At 44.6% G+C, this 17,887-nt stretch overlaps 1 protein-coding gene across 1 annotated transcript in view; it reads right to left on the reverse strand.

The window, feature by feature from the left end:
- LOC126456589 (uncharacterized) overlaps positions 1–13,150 on the reverse strand; it is an 84,973-nt gene extending 71,823 nt beyond the window's left edge. Inside the window, exons 1-2 of the mRNA XM_050092334.1 lie at positions 13,022–13,150; positions 12,362–12,576 (exon numbers count right to left, since the gene is read on the reverse strand). Coding sequence (XP_049948291.1) covers positions 12,362–12,576; positions 13,022–13,150 — 344 coding nt within the window. The remainder of the gene's footprint in view (positions 1–12,361; positions 12,577–13,021) is intronic.
- Between the last annotated feature and the right edge of the window lie 4,737 nt (positions 13,151–17,887).

The raw sequence follows: 17,887 nt of genomic DNA on the forward strand, positions 1-17,887 counted from the left end.
TTCTAAGTCTAGGAGACTGATGACCTGAGATGTTAAGTCCCATAATGCTTAGAGCCATTTGAACCATCTGAACCAGCCAAACCGTATCTGGAGACACTCCTGACAGCGATGGGATATCTACCTCTCCCTAGACACGTCTTCGCCGGTCATCGGGGCTCAATTCGAAATACGTCTTATGAACGAAGACAGTTCTACTCCAATCTGTCGATGAGATTCCAGTCAGCAGTCGGATACCAACTTCACTGTCGCCCGCCATACGGCCCGACAACCAGAGTGCTGGTTTGGGGTGCTATTTATTTTCATAACAGGACCACTTTGGTTGTCATCCATGGCACACTCATACACAGCGGTACGTCGACGATATACTACGCATTTGTTGTCTTTCATGGCAACCCTTTCTGGGCTTCTATTTCCCAAGACAATGCCTCCCACAAAGGGCGAAGGCTTCTACTGGTTGTTTTCGTGCTTGCCAAACCCTACCTTGGCCAGCAAGGTCACCGTATGTCTCCGCAATTGAGACCGTTTGGAGCATTACGGACAGGGGCCTCCAACCAGCTTGGGATTTCGGCGATCTAATGCGGCAGTGGGACAGAATTTGGCACGATATCCCCCAGGCAGTACAGTTGAAGAGGAATGGACATCTCTAAAAAGGTCCATCACAGAAGTTGGGAAGGAAAACACAGGTACAAAAAAGGTAACTACGGAGAAATCATGGGTAACAGAAGATATACTTCAGTTGATCGATGAATGGAGGAAGCATAAAAATGTTCCGGGAAACTTGGGAGTACAGAAATTCAAGTCGGTGAGGAATGAAATACCATGGAAGTGCAGGGAAGGCAAGACGAAATGGCTGCATGAAAAATATGATGAAATACACTCCTGGAAATGGAAAAAAGAACACATTGACACCGGTGTGTCAGACCCACCATACTTGCTCCGGACACTGCGAGAGGGCTGTACAAGCAATGATCACACGCACGGCACAGCGGACACACCAGGAACCGCGGTGTTGGCCGTCGAATGGCGCTAGCTGCGCAGCATTTGTGCACCGCCGCCGTCAGTGTCAGCCAGTTTGCCGTGGCATACGGAGCTCCATCGCAGTCTTTAACACTGGTAGCATGCCGCGACAACGTGGACGTGAACCGTATGTGCAGTTGACGGACTTTGAGCGAGGGCGTATAGTGGGCATGCGGGAGGCCGGGTGGACGTACCGCCGAATTGCTCAACACGTGGGGCGTGAGGTCTCCACAGTACATCGATGTTGTCGCCAGTGGTCGGCGGAAGGTGCACGTGCCCGTCGACCTGGGACCGGACCGCAGCGACGCACGGATGCACGCCAAGACCGTAGGATCCTACGCAGTGCCATAGGGGACCGCACCGCCACTTCCAAGCAAATTAGGGACACTGTTGCTCCTGGGGTATCGGCGAGGACCATTCGCAACCGTCTCCATGAAGCTGGGCTATGGTCCCGCACACCGTTAGGCCGTCTTCCGCTCACGCCCCAACATCGTGCAGCCCGCCTCCAGTGGTGTCGCGACAGGCGTGAATGGAGGGGCGAATGGAGACGTGTCGTCTTCAGCGATGAGAGTCGCTTCTGCCTTGGTGCCAATGATGGTCGTATGCGTGTTTGGCGCCGTGCAGGTGAGCGCCACAATCAGGACTGCATACGACCGAGGCACACAGGGCCAACACCCGGCATCATGGTGTGGGGAGCGATCTCCTACACTGGCCGTACACCACTGGTGATCGTCGAGGGGACACTGAATAGTGCACGGTACATCCAAACCGTCATCGAACCCATCGTTCTACCATTCCTAGACCGGCAAGGGAACTTGCTGTTCCAACAGGACAATGCACGTCCGCATGTATCCCGTGCCACCCACCGTGCTCTAGAAGGTGTAAGTCAACTACCCTGGCCAGCAAGATCTCCGGATCTGTCCCCCATTGAGCATGTTTGGGACTGGATGAAACGTCGTCTCACGCGGTCTGCACGTCCAGCACGAACGCTGGTCCAACTGAGGCGCCAGGTGGAAATGGCATGGCAAGCCGTTCCACAGGACTACATCCAGCATCTCTACGATCGTCTCCATGGGAGAATAGCAGCCTGCATTGCTGCGAAAGGTGGATATACACTGTACTAGTGCCGACATTGTGCATGCTCTGTTGGCTGTGTCTATGTGCCTGTGGTTCTGTCAGTGTGATCATGTGATGTGTATCTGACCCCAGGAATGTGTCAATAAAGTTTCCCCTTCCTGGGACAATGAATTCACGGTGTTCTTATTTCAATTTCCAGGAGTGTAGAAAAAGAAATGATTGTCGGAAGGACAGACTCGGCGTACAGGAAAGTCAAAACAACCTTCGGTGACAAAAGCAAGGGTTGTAACATTAAGAGTGCAAAGGAAATTCCGCTTTTATTTGCAGAGGAGAGAGCGCATAGGTGGAAAGAATACATTGAAAGCCTCTATGAGGGGGAAGATTTGTCTGATGTGATATAAAAAGAAATGGAATCGATTTAGAAGATGTAGGGGATCCAGTAGTAGAATCAGAATTTAAAAGAGCTTTGGAGGACTGAAGATCAAATAAGACAGAAGGGATAGATAACATTCCATCACAATTTCTGAAAACACTGGGGAAAGTAGCAACAAAACGACTATTCACGTTGGTGTGTAGCATGTATACGCCTGGCGACAACCAACTGACTTTCGGAAAAATATCATCCACACAATTCCGAAGACTGCAAGAGCTGACAAGTACGAGAATTAGCGCACAATCAATTTAACAGCTTATAAATCTAAGTTTCTTACAAGCACATTATACAGGAGAATGGAAAAGAAAACTGAGGGTGTGATAGACGACTATCAGTTTGGGTTTAGAAAAGGTAAAGGTACGAGAGGCAATTCTGATCCTGCGGTTGATAATGAAAACAAGACAAAAGAAAAATCAAAACACGTTCATAGGATTTGTCGGCCTGCAGAAAGCGTTCGATAATGTAAAATGGTACAAAATGTTCGAAATTCTGAGAAAAATAGGGGTCGCTATAGGGAGAGACAGGTAATATACAATATGTACAAGAGCCGAGAGGGAATAATATGAACGGACGACCAAGAACGAAGTGCTCGGATTAAAAGAAGTGTAAGACATCGAAGAAGCAATGATGGAAATAAATTAAAATTCAAGGTGAAAGAATATCAATGATACGATTTGCTGATGACATTGCTATCCTGAGTGAAAGTGAAGAAGATTTACATGATATGCTGAATGGAATGAGCAGTTTAATGAGTACAGAATATTGACTGAGAGTAAGTCGGAGAAAGACGAAAGTAATGAGAAGCAGCGGAAATTAGAACAGCGAGAGACTTAACATCAGGATTGTTGGTCACGAATTAGATGAAGTTAAGAAAATCCACTCCCTAGGCAGCAAAATAACCAATGAGGGACAGAACAAGGACGACATCAAAAGGAGACTAGCACTGGCAAAAAGGGCATTCCTGGCCGAGAGAACTCCGCTATTATCAGACATAGGCCTTGATTTGAGGAAAAAACTTCTGAGAACCTACGTTTGGAGCACAGCACTGTATGGTAGTGAAACATGGACTGTGGGAAAACCGGAACAGAATGTTAAAAATTAGATAGAGACTGACGAGGTAAGGAATGAGGAGGTTCTGCATAGAATCGGAGAGGAAGGAAATGTGTGGGAAACACTTACAAGAAGAAGGGACAGGATGATAGGACATCTGTTAGAACATCAGGGAATGACTTCCATGGTACCAGAGGGAGCTGTAGTGGGCAAAAACTGTAGAGAAAGGCAGAGTTCGGAATATATCCAGCAAATAGTTGAGGACGTAGGTTTCAAGTGCTACTCACAGATGAACAGCCTGGCACGGGGGAGGAATTCGTGGCTGGCCACATCAAACTAGTGAGAAGACTGATGACCCAAAAAAAAAAAAAAAAAAAAAAAAAAAACCCCAATAACTTTGTCAGTCAATGCCAGGTTGAATAACTGCTTGCATAAGGGGCAGAGGTGGACCAATTACTGAGTTACTGAATTTGTGACGCTCGTTCCTTTGAATAAATCATACAATTTTTGTGAAATTTTAAATATTTGTTTGTCTGTACATATATATCACATGCCAGTCGGATAATTCCTTCTTGGTGCGTCATTTTTCTTTGTCGTAGATTGTATTCAGTTATCCTTCGTTGAAGATGAATAAAGAGAACACATGCTCACTATTCATTCATGTAATATTCTTGTTCGTACTCCTCCAAAAATTCAAATAGTTTCAATATAGCCGACTAGGCCGAACTGATGGGGATACGTTAACTATTTCATCAACTACTGAGCACAGCGTGTCTCAAAGCAGTTACAATCAGTTAAGCTGTTAATTTGTTCAAACAATGTGAGACCTACCCTTATTATACACATGTGTTTAATGAGCGTGATTATTCTGCGCCGAAAAATCACAGGTTGTGTTTTTGCTGAAACTGAAAATTCTCCTGCTCAGGCTGCAGCGCATAAAGACCAAATCGCAGATATTCCAAATGAATGTTTTCATGGGCTTAACATGGAAGAAACTGAAGAACCATAAGCTCCAACAAATGCTTATCCCATTAGGACCAAACGGTGCCAAAGTATTTTAGATTTTAAACCACTGCCTCACCTGTAACAAATATGGCAAGTCACAGTACACTAACTACACGTGTTTCAACAAGATCACCCATAAAAACTGGTGCTGGACTGTAATAAAGCACACAAAGTGGGATAACAGTATTTAAAACAACCGAGAATAACTTCTGAAGAATGTATAATGCTGTGAGTCATCATGTGATGAATCTACATAGATCTTCCATGAGAAGACTTGATAGAGTGTCACATATGCTACACATCGTGGTATGGGAAGTGCTCGACCTCTTCAGGGGGAAAATTTGTTAATGAGAAACAATGATCTAAAATTATATTAATCATCACAACAGTAATCCATTAAGGAGAAATTTAAACCTGAGTGTAAAAAAATCACGGAGGGCTGAAAATTTGTTTCATAACATATCTTGACACGCTGAATTTAATGGATAAGTCCAATTATTTTCTAATGCAAAATTTTTTCAAACTTTTGGATTCTTGAGTTTTGAAAAATCATTATTTTTTTCCAAACCCATACGTGGAGCTGTTGATTATCACTGAAATTTGAGCTAAAAATGTTTAAGACTGGATGAGAAGTTACATTTTTTCGGACATTTTGAATTTTTCAAGAAAACTGAAGTATTGTGGCCTTTTTAACGATATAGATGCACGAAAAGTCTAGATAATGTTCAAAAATTCTGTTTTTATAATACGTTACAAGAGTTTAGCGTTAAATAGAATTACTACGTCATTGCACAATGTTTGGCCCAGGATGAAGGAAAAATAAATAAAGACGACTTGGTACGTTTGAGTATTGTACTCTTTATTTTCAGTTCACAAATTGCATCACATGCGCACTGTATATGTGTGATAAAGACATAGTTACATCAAAACAACCATCATCTCCGAATATAGCTTCTTCTCTTTGATGTTAGGCAAAATCAGTTTGTCGACAAGTTTCTTTGTATTTTTTCAAACTTTTCACTTCAGCTTGCTGATGCTTGTGCTGTTCGATAAGTATATTTAAGTCCTAATTTTGTCTTATATTCACTAACCCTGGTAGAAGCAGCTACTTTTACTCTCATTGGAGAAACGTACGTCTCGTTGGGACGCCTTTTTGTATTAGAATCATGAGATCCAGACTCCCAGGGCACTAGATACAAGCTCTGGTGCCCCGAGTATATAAGAAGGGTAAAAGAACGGACCCGTAAAATTGCAGGCCTATATCCCTAACTTATGTCTGGTGCAGAATCCTTGAACATATTCTCAGTTCAAATACAATAAATTTTCTTGATACTGAGAAGCTTAAGTCCACGAATCAGCATGGTTTTAGAAAGAATCGCAGGTGCGAAACCCAGCATGCCATTTTCTCACATGATATAATGCGAACTATGGATGAAGGCCAACAGACAGTTTCCACATTTCTATATTTCCGGAAAGTATTTGATACGGTGCCCCATTGCAGGCTGCTAACGTAGGCCCGAGCATATGGAATAAGTTCACAGACTTGTGAGGGGCTCCAAGACTTATTAAATAATAGAACCCAGTATGTTGTCCTCGGCGCGAGTGTTCATCAGAGACAAGGTGTCGTCAGGGTGCCCCACCGAAGTGTGATATTACCACTGTTGTTCTCTACATACATAAATGATTTGGCTGGTAGGGTGGGCACAATCTGCGGTTGTTTCCTGATGATGCCACGTAGTGCGGTAAGGTGTCAAAGTTGGGTGGCTGTAGGAAGATACAAGATGACTTAGACAAAATTCCCAGCTGGTGCGATCAATGGCAGCTGGCCCTAGATGTGGAGAAATATAAGGTAATGCGGATGACTAGAAAGATCAAACCTGTAATGTTCGGATGCAGTATTATAATTTACCCTATTTTTCTCCCATTTAAAAAAAAAATTACGTTTGCACAAAATAAAAATACGAGCCACGGACTACCAATTCCTTCTGTGAAAACCGCCCATCAATAGCACTTTCCAATTCCGCAATATTTTAGGTTCAAAGTTTAGGTGCTTCAGGGCGTTCATTTTAACTGGAGACATTCAACTATCTCGAAAACTACACGTCAGACCAAAAAAATATTATAACTGAAATTTGTTTGTCTCAGTGGGGGACAACCAACGATATCACACTCGATCTGTCACCTCACCCCGTGGGTGGGTGGCGGGAGAAACTTTGAAATGATCAATGGGAACCCCAGTTTTTCGTTGAAGGTTACGATTCTACGGCAGAATCTATATACGTTTTGTCTGAAGCATTTTCTTCGTTTTGCCAAAGATGGCGCTGTAATCAGAGGAACAGAAACGGGTAAACAATCGTAATTTACGACATGCTTCTCAATGGCCATTGAGTATCCAGCGGCACGTGCGAGCCCATCTCCATGCTGCGAAGGTAGGACAGGCCACTATTTTATAACTTCCAATTGGAAACCCCATTCGCAACATTGTATTCCTCCGACATACCGAACGGGGGTCTACACGACGCTCCACCGTAGCCATGTACCGAACTATCGGCTCTAAACATTACAATACTGGCGTTGAATTTATCGACTGCACATCATTTGGAGAACAGACGTGCATGTGGCCGATGAATGTTGCAAACACAGAAGCAAAAGTTGAAATGATACTGGTTTATGGAGAACGCAGGAGAAATGTTGAGGCTGCTGTTGCCGTGTATGCCGAGCATTTTCCAGAGACAGTTCGCTCTCGTTCGTTCTTTCACAAGTTTGTGAACGACTTTACGTATGAAGACAGCGCACAGACCGGCAAAAGGAAAGAAAGGAAACGTTTTACAGTAGAAGGTAATGTAATAGCTGTACTAGCAGCAGTGCACTACAACCCACGGATAAGCGCCCGACATTTACACCGCGATTTCTTTACGTTCGTAGACAGTATTGTAGACTTAGAGAAAGCTTTTGACAATGTTGACTGGAATACTCTCTTTCAAATTCTAAAGGTGGCAGCAGTAAAATACAGGGAGCGAAAGGCTATTTACAATTTGTACAGGAACCAGATGGCAGTCATAAGAGTCGAGGGATATGAAAGGGAAGCAGTGGTTGGGAAGGGAGTTGGACAGGGTTGTAGCCTCTCCCCGATGTTATTCAATCTGTATATTGAGCAAGCAGTAAAGGAAACAAAAGAAAAATTTGGAGTAGGTATTAAAATCCATGGGGAAGAAATAAAAACTTTGAGGTTCGCCGATGACATTGTAATTCTGTCAGAGACAGCAAAGGACTTGGAAGAGCAGTTGAATGGAATGGACAGTGTCTTGAGAGGAGTATATAAGATGAACATCAACAAAAGCAAAACGAGGATAATGGAATGTAGTCGAATTAAGTCGGGTGATGCTGAGGGAATTAGATTAGGAAATGAGACACTTAAAGTAGTAAGGGAGTTTTGCTATTTGGGGAGCAAAATAACTGATGATGGTCGAAGTAGAGAGGATATAAAATGTAGACTGGCAATGGCAAGGAAATCGTTTCTGAAGAAGAGAAATTTGTTAACATCGGGTATAGATTTAAGTGTCAGGAAGTCGTTTCTGAAAGTATTTGTATGGAGTGTAGCCATGTATGGAAGTGGAACATGGATGATAAATACTCGTAGTTTGGACAAGAAGAGAATGTAAGCTTTTGAAATGTGATGCTACAGAAGAATGCTGAAGATTAGATGGGTAGATCACATAACTAATGAGGAAGTATTGAATAGGATTGGGGAGAAGAGAAGTTTGTGGCACAACTTGACCAGAAGAAGGGATCGGTTGTTAGGACATGTTCTGAGGCATCAGGGGATCACCAATTTAGTATTGGAGGGCAGCGTGGAGGGTAAAAATCGTAGAGGGAGACCAAGAGATGAATACACCAAGCAGATTCAGAAGGATGTAGGTTGCAGTAGGTACTGGGAGATGAAGAAGCTTGCACAGGATACAGTAGGATGGACAGCTGCATCAAACCAGTCTCAGGACTGAACACCACCACCACAACAACAACAACATTGTCACAATACTGCATCGGCATAAATATCATCCAGACCATGTGTCACTGCATCAAGAACCTCTTGGTCCTTAATTCCATAACCTGGTCGTCTTTTTAGAACTGGCACACCAACAAATGCAAACGACCACAACGTTCTTTCCCGATGTACAGTTTCCCGATGAGTCTACATTCACAAACAATGATAGCATTAACTGGCATAACATTCATTACTGGCATGTAGACAATCCCCCTGGTTGCAGCAAGCTGACCTTCAACGTCTTTGGTCGGTCAACGTATGGTGTGGCATCATGCGGAATAAACTCATTGGACCGTATTTTATCGACGGGAAGTTGAATGGACCCAAATATCGAATATTTTTGGAACAGGAACTACCGATACTACTACAGGATGTTGCCCTGGACGTTCGACAACATATGTGGTTTCACCATGACGATTGTCCAGCGCATTACGCAATTGAAGGATGGGAGGCGTTACACCACGTTTACACTGGTCGGTTGATCGGCAGGGGTGACTTTATTAATTGGCCCGCTTGGTCGCCGGATTTGACGACGCCGAGTTTCTTTTTATGGGGGTATTTAAAAGATAAGGTGCATCAGTAAGACCCAACAGGACGTGAACGCATGGTCGACCACATGAGAAACGCCCGTGCTGACATTCCCGCAGATATGCTTCTGTCCTGTGTACGGTCATTTGATAAGCGGACCACCAAATGTACTGAAGTTGGCGGTACTACGTTTGAACATTTAACCTAATTGGACAAGTAGAGTAGATTTCACCTCGAGCCACGGCCGTAGTGGCGCGTCGAGTAGTCCCCTGTTCAGTGTCGGAGGAATACAACGTTGTGAACGGGCTTTCCAATAAAAAGTTATTAAGTACTGTACTATCCAACCCTTGCAGCATGGAGGTGGGCTCCCTCGTGCCACTGGGCGTTCAAGAGCCGCTGAGTAGTATGTCGTAAATTAAGATTGTGTGTCCATTTCTATTCCTCTAGTTACAGCGCCTTCTGTGGCGAAACGAAGAAGATGCTTCAGACAAACCGTATATAGATTTTGCTGTAGAATCGTAATCTGTACTAAATAACGGGGGTTCCCATTTAAGATTTCAGATTTGCTCGCGCCACCCTCGTACGGAGCGGGGTGGCGGGTCGAAAGTGATATCATGGGATGTGCCATACTGAGACAAAGAAATTGGAGTTGTAGCTTTTTAATCCGACGTGTATTTCTCCATATATCTTAATGTTTTCAGTCAAAATGAACATCATATGGGATGTCCCAACTAAACGCCGACAAAATTTAGGATCAAGTTTCTTACATTAAAAGAAGGAAGAAACGTCTAGTAAGCGAGGCCCCAAAGCCTGTACTTTTAAGAGATGTGAGCACTTGTTCAGTAGAAGAGATGTGTTTCAGATTAGCGAAGATGAACAAGTGCACTTACTTCTTATGTAGTGCTTCAATCGCCAGCAGACCAGCCGTTACGGGAAGTGTATTAATTTTCGCCCGAACAGGGAGTTGAACCATTGACTCTTAGGTTGAAAACCTAACGCTCGACCGACTCAGCTATCCGAAGTACGCGTTTTAGACCTCATGTTTACTAGAGATTTTTTTCTTGTTTTGGTTAATACATGAAGATTGGAAGAGATCTGTTTCATGTTATCGAAGACTACTGATTCCTCTTAACGTACAAAATTTTAGAATTTTAGAGAAGACGTTCACTAGACGCGATTTGCTTATTTCTCTTAAGGAACCTGTCCGTATGCTTATGGCCATTAAAATTGCTACACCGTGAAGGTGACGTACGCGAAATTTAACCGATTGGAAGACGATGCTGTGATATGCAAACGATTAGCTTCTCAGAGCATTCACACAAGGTTGGATCCGGTGGCGATACCTACAAAGTGCTGACATGAGGAAAGTTTCCAACCTATCTCTCATAAACAAACAGCAGTTGACCGGCGTTGCCTGGTGAAACGTTGTTGTGATGCCTCGTGTAAGGAGGAGAAATGCGTACCATCACGTTTCGGACTTTGATAACGGGCAGATTGTAGCCTATCGCGATTGAGGTTTATCGTATCGCGACATTGCTGCTCGCGTTGGTCGAGATCCAATGACTGTTAGCAGGATAAGGAATCGGTGGGTTCAGGTGGAAAGCCGTGCTGGATCCCAACGGCCTCGTATCACTAGCAGTCGAGATGACAGGCATCTTATCCGCATGGCTGTAACGGATCGCGCAGCCACGTCTCGATCTCTTGAGTCAACAGATGGGGACGTTTACAAGACAACAACCATCTGCACGAACAGTTCGACGACGTTTGCAGCAGCAGGGACTATCAGCTAGGAGACCATGGATGCCGTTACCCTTGACGCTGCATGACAGACAGGAGCGCCTGCGATGGTGTACTCAAAGACGAACCTGGGTGCACGAATGGCAAAACGTCATTTTTTTTCGTATTAATCCGGGTTCTGTTTACGGCATCATGATGGTCGCATCCGTGTTTGGCGACATCGCGATGAACGCACATTGGAAGCGTGCATTCGTCATCGCCATACTGGCGTATCACCCGGCATGATGGTATGGGGGTGCCATTGGTTAGACGTCTCGGTCACCTCTTGTTCGCAATGACGGCACTTTGAACAGTAGACTTTACATTTCAGATGTGTTACGACCAGTGGCTCTACCCTTCATTTGATCCCTGCGAAACCCTACATTTCAGCAGGATAATGCACGAACGCATGTTGCAGGTCCTGTACGGGCCTTTCTGGATACAGAAAATGTTCGACTGCTGCCCTGGCTAGCACATTCTCCAGATCTCTTCCCAATTGAAAACGTCTGGTCAATGGTGGCCGAGCAACTGGCTCGTCAAAATACGCCAGTCACTACTCTTGATGAACTGTGGTATCATGTTGGAGCTGCATGGGCAGCTGTACCTGTGCACACCATCCAAGTTCTGTTTGACTGAATGCCCACGGGTATAAAGGCCGTTATTACGGCAAGAGGTGGTTGTTCTGGGTACTGATTTCTCAGGATCTATGCACCCAAATTGCGTGAAAATGTAATCACATGTCAGTTCTAGTATAATATATTTGTCCAATGAATACCCGATTATCATCTGCATTTCTTCTTGGTGTAGCAATTTTGAGTGAGAGAGCAAAAAAACCTCTTTTATATTAACTAATTGATTTATTAACTGTTTAATTGGTGAAGAAATGTGTGTAATAATGTATCTTATCACACACTAAATGCAGTAGAGAGAGAGATAGAGAGAGAGAGAGAGGAAGAAAAGGGAGAAGGTCCCAAGATTGAGCCCTGTGGAACACCAGTAGTAGCTTGATCCCGGTCAAAAGATTCACCAGGAAAGCTGCATGTTCTTTCTAATGTGCTAGAATGACCATTTGCATCCTACCAGTTAAATAATGAGTGAACAACTTACTCATTGTTCCATCACTGCTGTAAACATCGCGTTTCTCGAAATGGAGATGTGGTTTGCACAGTCAGGTGCCGTGGACTGATGACATAAGTAACACACTTAAAGAGGAAAATCACGTCATTCGCTAATGAATGAACTGAAGCCAGGTGTACGAAGGGTCGGTATTTTATTGAAGTTCAAGAAGGGAGGGGCAGGCAGGGTGGTCTAAATATTGGAAGCGGTGCCGGGGTTGGCAAGGAGCGCTGGTGGACGGCAGGTCGTGCCGACAGATGCACGATGGAGGAGGGTGTGGGGAGGGGGGGGGGGGGGCGGCGGGCCCGCCGCACACAATGGGCGCCGCGCCGGGTGGGTGCGGCCGCGGCGTCGGCGTCGGCGTCGGTGGCGTTGCGGAAATATGAGAGCCCGGCGGGTCCCCCAGGGAACTCTCTGCGCGAAACGACGGCACCGGCAGCGGCAGCGGCGGCGGCGGCGGCGTCCTTTGGGGACGGGAGGCCGGGACGGCGCCCCCGTCCCTGGACTGGCACTCCGTGTATGGTGACATCTTTCCGCCAAGTATAAGCAAAGAACATTAAACATTCATACGCGCCGCGCGCGCTGAGGCGCACACACACACACACACACACACACGCACACAGCCACACCCTGTCTTTTCTTTCTGCGAAACATCTCGTGCAGAGCTTTTCTTTCTTTTGCCCCTTCTCTCTCTCTTCTGCCCATCCCCCCTCTCTCTACCTTCCTCTCTCTCTCTCTCTCTCTCTCTCTCTCTCTCTCTCTCTCACTCACTCTCTCGTGCCTCGGCACTCCTGCTCCCCCTCTGCCCCGGCCTGTCCTTTCGAGATTTGTAAAGAAGACGAGGACCGGTGCGGCAGGGCAGCGGCCTCATTGTGCGCGCGCCGCCGTTAATATTTCAGTACCATTACGTCGCCCCGCAGGATATTGTGATGTAAGGTTTATTTTGCTTGTTGGATGGCCCGGCGCGTATTTACCCCGGCGACTGCGACCAGCGCCGCGCTCTGCAGCGCGAGCGGTGTGTAGCTGCGTATAATGGCGACCCGCACATTTCCTTGCCGGAGGGCCTCGCTCTTACCGTCTGCCAACGCTCGCTGCACCGCCATGTTCCCCAGTTAAAGTGCCTGTTCTTCGTCGGTGTTGCATCTACTCCTTGTATTTAACACTCAGGAATCTGTACTGTAAACAACTAGGAAGGTAGAACATTACACAGGTGAATAAAGTTGTACGAATTAAGTTCCATGTCTAGATAGAAATGATGTGGACTTAACAATAACACGCAGTCCCGAATTTTTCATCCATTTTCAGTAATATGTTCTCTCACCAATACTTTACATCCTATACTTAGCCAATGTCTCAGTTTGCCACCATGCACTTGTCCCAATAAGCTGACGATACTGCCCTCCTTGCAGTCCACTCTACCTTCCATTCATTCCAGAGATCACACCAACTTCATGTCCTGTTGTAACAATTGCTACCTTTCGAGCCGGCCGTTATGGCCGAGCGGTTCTAGGCGCTTCAGCCCGGAACCACGCTGCTGCTACGGTCGCAGTGCGGCGTCGCGGTTCCTTCCGTCCCTTTACGACGTACCTGCACCTACCTATGAACATTGTCTCAGCAGACCATCAGTATGGAAGCCGAGCGAAACCTACTGTACTTCGGCGTGAACCAGACTGCAATTGGTTCAAATGGCTCTGAGCGCTATGGGACTTAACTTCTGAGGTCATCAGTCCCCTAGAACTTAGAACTACTTAAACCTAACTAACCTAAGGGCAGCACACACATCCATGCCCGTGGCAGGATTCGAACCTGCGACCGTAGCGGTCGCGCGGTTCCAGACTGTAGCGCCTAGAACCACTCGGCCACCACGGCCGGCAGACTGCAATTAAAGCAACTAATCTACGTTTCGGGAGAAAGTTTTCACACGGAATGAAAGGTTTGAAATTTTGTCCTTAATTAATATATTCTGAAACTAAGGTGAACAAGTATCACTGCCAAGCCCTCGCTAGTCTTAACAGAGTCACTCACAATCCCTTTCTCTCACGTTAGCAAGTTTATGGTGTTTCATTTCCCGAAAACGTAATAGCTACAAAAATACGGATTGTTTTTGATTGAGAATGCTCGACAAATATTAAGTCTGTCGGTATCTCATGCTGTCACAGTTTTTAGCCACCGACCTGCTCAATACGCCACGCGGAATTTATGTCTTTTCTCGTCGCAAAATTCACTTAAAAATACCGAAATTTCTACCCACCCATCGGAATAATTATGCCGTCACTTTACAACACTTTTGATGTATGAAACACTGCTAGAACCGGCAACTTATCATTTCCATCGGAACTACTACTACACACGTCCGAACTGTTCCATGGCTAGGCTCCGACTCCTCTCTAGAATACTGTAAGTCTTCTCTACCAGCAGAGAAAGGCGCCCGAAGAATATTACTTTACCATTGGTCAGTTTACTCAACAGCCAATAGCAAAACAACATTCTCGCGCGTCAGTCCGCGCTTTTCATCAATAACCAATCGCAAAATAGTAAACCTAACGACTGCACTTTTTACCTACGTAATTATCTATTATGCTGAAGTTTTGTTTATGCATAAAGTTATTTACTATTCTTATTTATACCTGAATTAACTTTCCCAATACCATAAACTTACTTTACAAATCTATTCTACAAAAATCCCCTTTGTCCACATCCATACTTCTTCGAAATGTTCCCACACTAAATCCCACTACATAACTCGTTAAACAATTATCTTCATATTAACCTTAAACCACACTCACGCATCATTCATACCGCTAAAACACATTTATAACGTTTTACATACACAAAAAGACATAATAACACTTAATGAAAATACTAGAACAGGTTATGAAAAACATTCTATTACTTTAGAGCACTCTAGTGAGCACAATCGAAACTAAACCACAGTCCCCTATCCAATACTGTCCTCTAGCGGCTGATACATAAACTACGTCCGCGTCCAGTCTCGCGTCACCATCTGTCACTATCCAGCTCTGAGACACATCTCCCACTTAACCGACTCCAAGGCAGGATCGGTATAGGCCGCTACGCCTCTGCAGGTTCGAATCCTGCCTCGGGCGTGGATGTGTGTGATGTTCTTAGGTTAGTTAGGTTTAAGTAGTTCTAAGTCTAGGGGACTGATGACCTCAAACGTTAAGTCCCATAGTGATTAGGACCATTCGAATCCTTTTTTGAGCTACCTTTCGATCAATCCTGAACAACAACGCAGTAATTACAGGAAAAACCACCCAAACATTTAGTCTCGCACACCATTAGATGATCGTCCAATTAAAAAAATAATTAAAAAACTGAAATATCATAGATTAACTATAGACCAAAGGTAACTGGGAACCCTCATCTACTAACCTTCCAAAATAAAGCCCACAATAGACTAAACTACCAACGAGAAGAACACGGCAAGTGCCATAAACCTGTCTCCCAGAAACTTCGCTCGGTGGAAGAGGGATCAAAATAAGCAAAGATATGTCTTGGTTTATCCCTAGATACTCGCCCGTTTCTGAGAAAACGATGGTCAGAATTTTCGAGGTCCTTTACCTGCCTTTTGCCAACGGCCTTGCCGCAGTGGTAATACCGCTTCCCGTCAGATCACCGAAGTTAAGCACTGTCGGGCTGGGTTAGCACTTGGATGGGTGACCATCCGGTCTGCCGAGCTTTGTTGGCAAGCGGGGTGCACTCAGCCCTTGTGAGGCAAACTGAGGAGCTACTCGGTTGAGAAATAGCGGTCCCGGTCTCGGAAACTGACATACGGCCGGGAGAGCGGTGTGTTGACCACATGCCCCTCCATATCCGCATCCAATGACGCCTGTGGGCTGATGATGACACGGCGGCCGGTCGGTACCTTTGGGCCTTCATGGCCTGTTCGGGAGGACTTCAGTTACCTGCCTTTTATGGAGTAAATAATTTAATCGCAGCTAGTGGCTAACGTCGCAATTTCACACTTTTGCGTCTCGTGTTCGAAACCAGACTATATGTTTTCAACATATATTGAAATAATGTTGTCCTTATCTGTCTGCTAATTGTATGTTTGTGATTGGATTAACTAAAAACAATAAATAAATGAGAAATTTATCTGAAATTGTTTCGGTGAAATCCCAGTAGTGTATCTTGATTCATAATGAGTTGCAATCAACAGGTGAAGTGGTCCCATATGCGAGGTTTGCCGAGAAAGTACTGCCAACGCGTGAAATCTTCTTCAATATAAACATTTCTTTCGTGAATGAAACTTGTACGAAGAAATGTTACTGTGCCAAACTTACATTCGCGCAATGTTCGTTGTGTTTGGAATGTTTCTATGATCGCTATCATCCAATGCATAAAATCTTCCTGAAGAATAAACATAAGAATACAATATAAGAATTGATGTAAAAATGAAATATAAGAATATGAGAATTTAAAAATTTTGTAGCCTTTGGAAATACCATTCACCCATGTATTACATAATAGATGTATGAAACTTAATCTAAAACTCAGTTGTAATTTTACAAGTAATATGTATCCCATAATTTGATGAGAAAGATTCGTGTAATAACCTCCTACGGACATGGGTAGATAAATGATAAAACAATAATGAAATAAATAAAAACAATAATCGGGTTTCGGACGCGCGCCACAAAACTGACAAGCCGCGACGCTAGCCACTGTGCTATCGTGTCTGCTGAAACCAGCGCGACTTAAAAGGCATGTAAAGTCCATCGAAAACTTTGACCATCGTTTTCTCAAAAACTGTCGAGTATCTACGGATTAGCAGAGAAAGGTGTTGGCTTATTGTTACACTTCTTTCACTGAGCGACGTTTCTGGGAAGACGAGTTATGGCACTTGCCGTGCTCTCCTTGTAAGTGCCCAGACATGATACTTAAATGTCATGAGTATCATCCATACATTTAGAACCTCAGCCGCCCCATTCTTACCTAAGCCAATATAGCATACAGTTTCAACCAAGTTTAATCACTCCCTCCAAATCCTGGAACGTCATACAATCCTCCCCGGTTTCCACACTCGTAACCTGCATCAGCCCATCAAGTTCCCACAACTCCTCAGATACCTATAACTCCTTCGCCTCCTTCGTATGTCCCGTAGACTTGGGTCTGAACTGCCTGTATAGACTCAGTCTTTAGAACCTTGGTCTGCCGTCGCACCTCTATCAACATCTACATCTACATCGATACTCTGCAAATCACATTTAAGTGACTGGCAGAGGGTTCGTCGAACCACCTTCACAATTCTCTATGATTCCAATTTCGTATAGCGCGCGGAAAGAATGAACACCTATATCTTTCCGTGCGAGCTCTGATTTCCCTTATTTTATCGCGGTGATCATTCCTTCCTATGTACGTCGGTGTCAACAAAATATTTTCGCATTCGGAGGAGAAAGTTGGTGATTGGAATTTCGTGAGAAGATTCCGTCGCAACGAAAAACGCCTTTCTTTTAATGATGTCCATCCCAAATTCTGTATCATTTCTGTGACACTCTATCCCATATTTCGCGATAATACAAAACGTGCTGCCTTTCTTTGAACTTTTTCGATGTACTCAGTCAGTCCTATCTGGTAAGGATCCCACACCGTGCAGCAGTATTCTAAAAGTAGACGGACAAGCGTAGTGTAGGCAGTCTCCTCAGTAGGTCTGTTACATTTTCTAAGTGTCCTGCCAATAAACCGCAGTCTTTGGTTAGCCTTCCCCACAAAATTTTCTGTGTGTTCCTTCCAATTTAAATTGTTCGTAATTGTAATACCTAGGTATTTAGTCGAATTTACGGCTTTTAGATTAGGCTGCTTTGTCGTGTAACCGAAGT

This window comes from Schistocerca serialis, chromosome 2 (genome assembly GCF_023864345.2).
Source record: "Schistocerca serialis cubense isolate TAMUIC-IGC-003099 chromosome 2, iqSchSeri2.2, whole genome shotgun sequence".
Lineage (NCBI taxonomy): Eukaryota > Metazoa > Arthropoda > Insecta > Orthoptera > Acrididae > Schistocerca > Schistocerca serialis.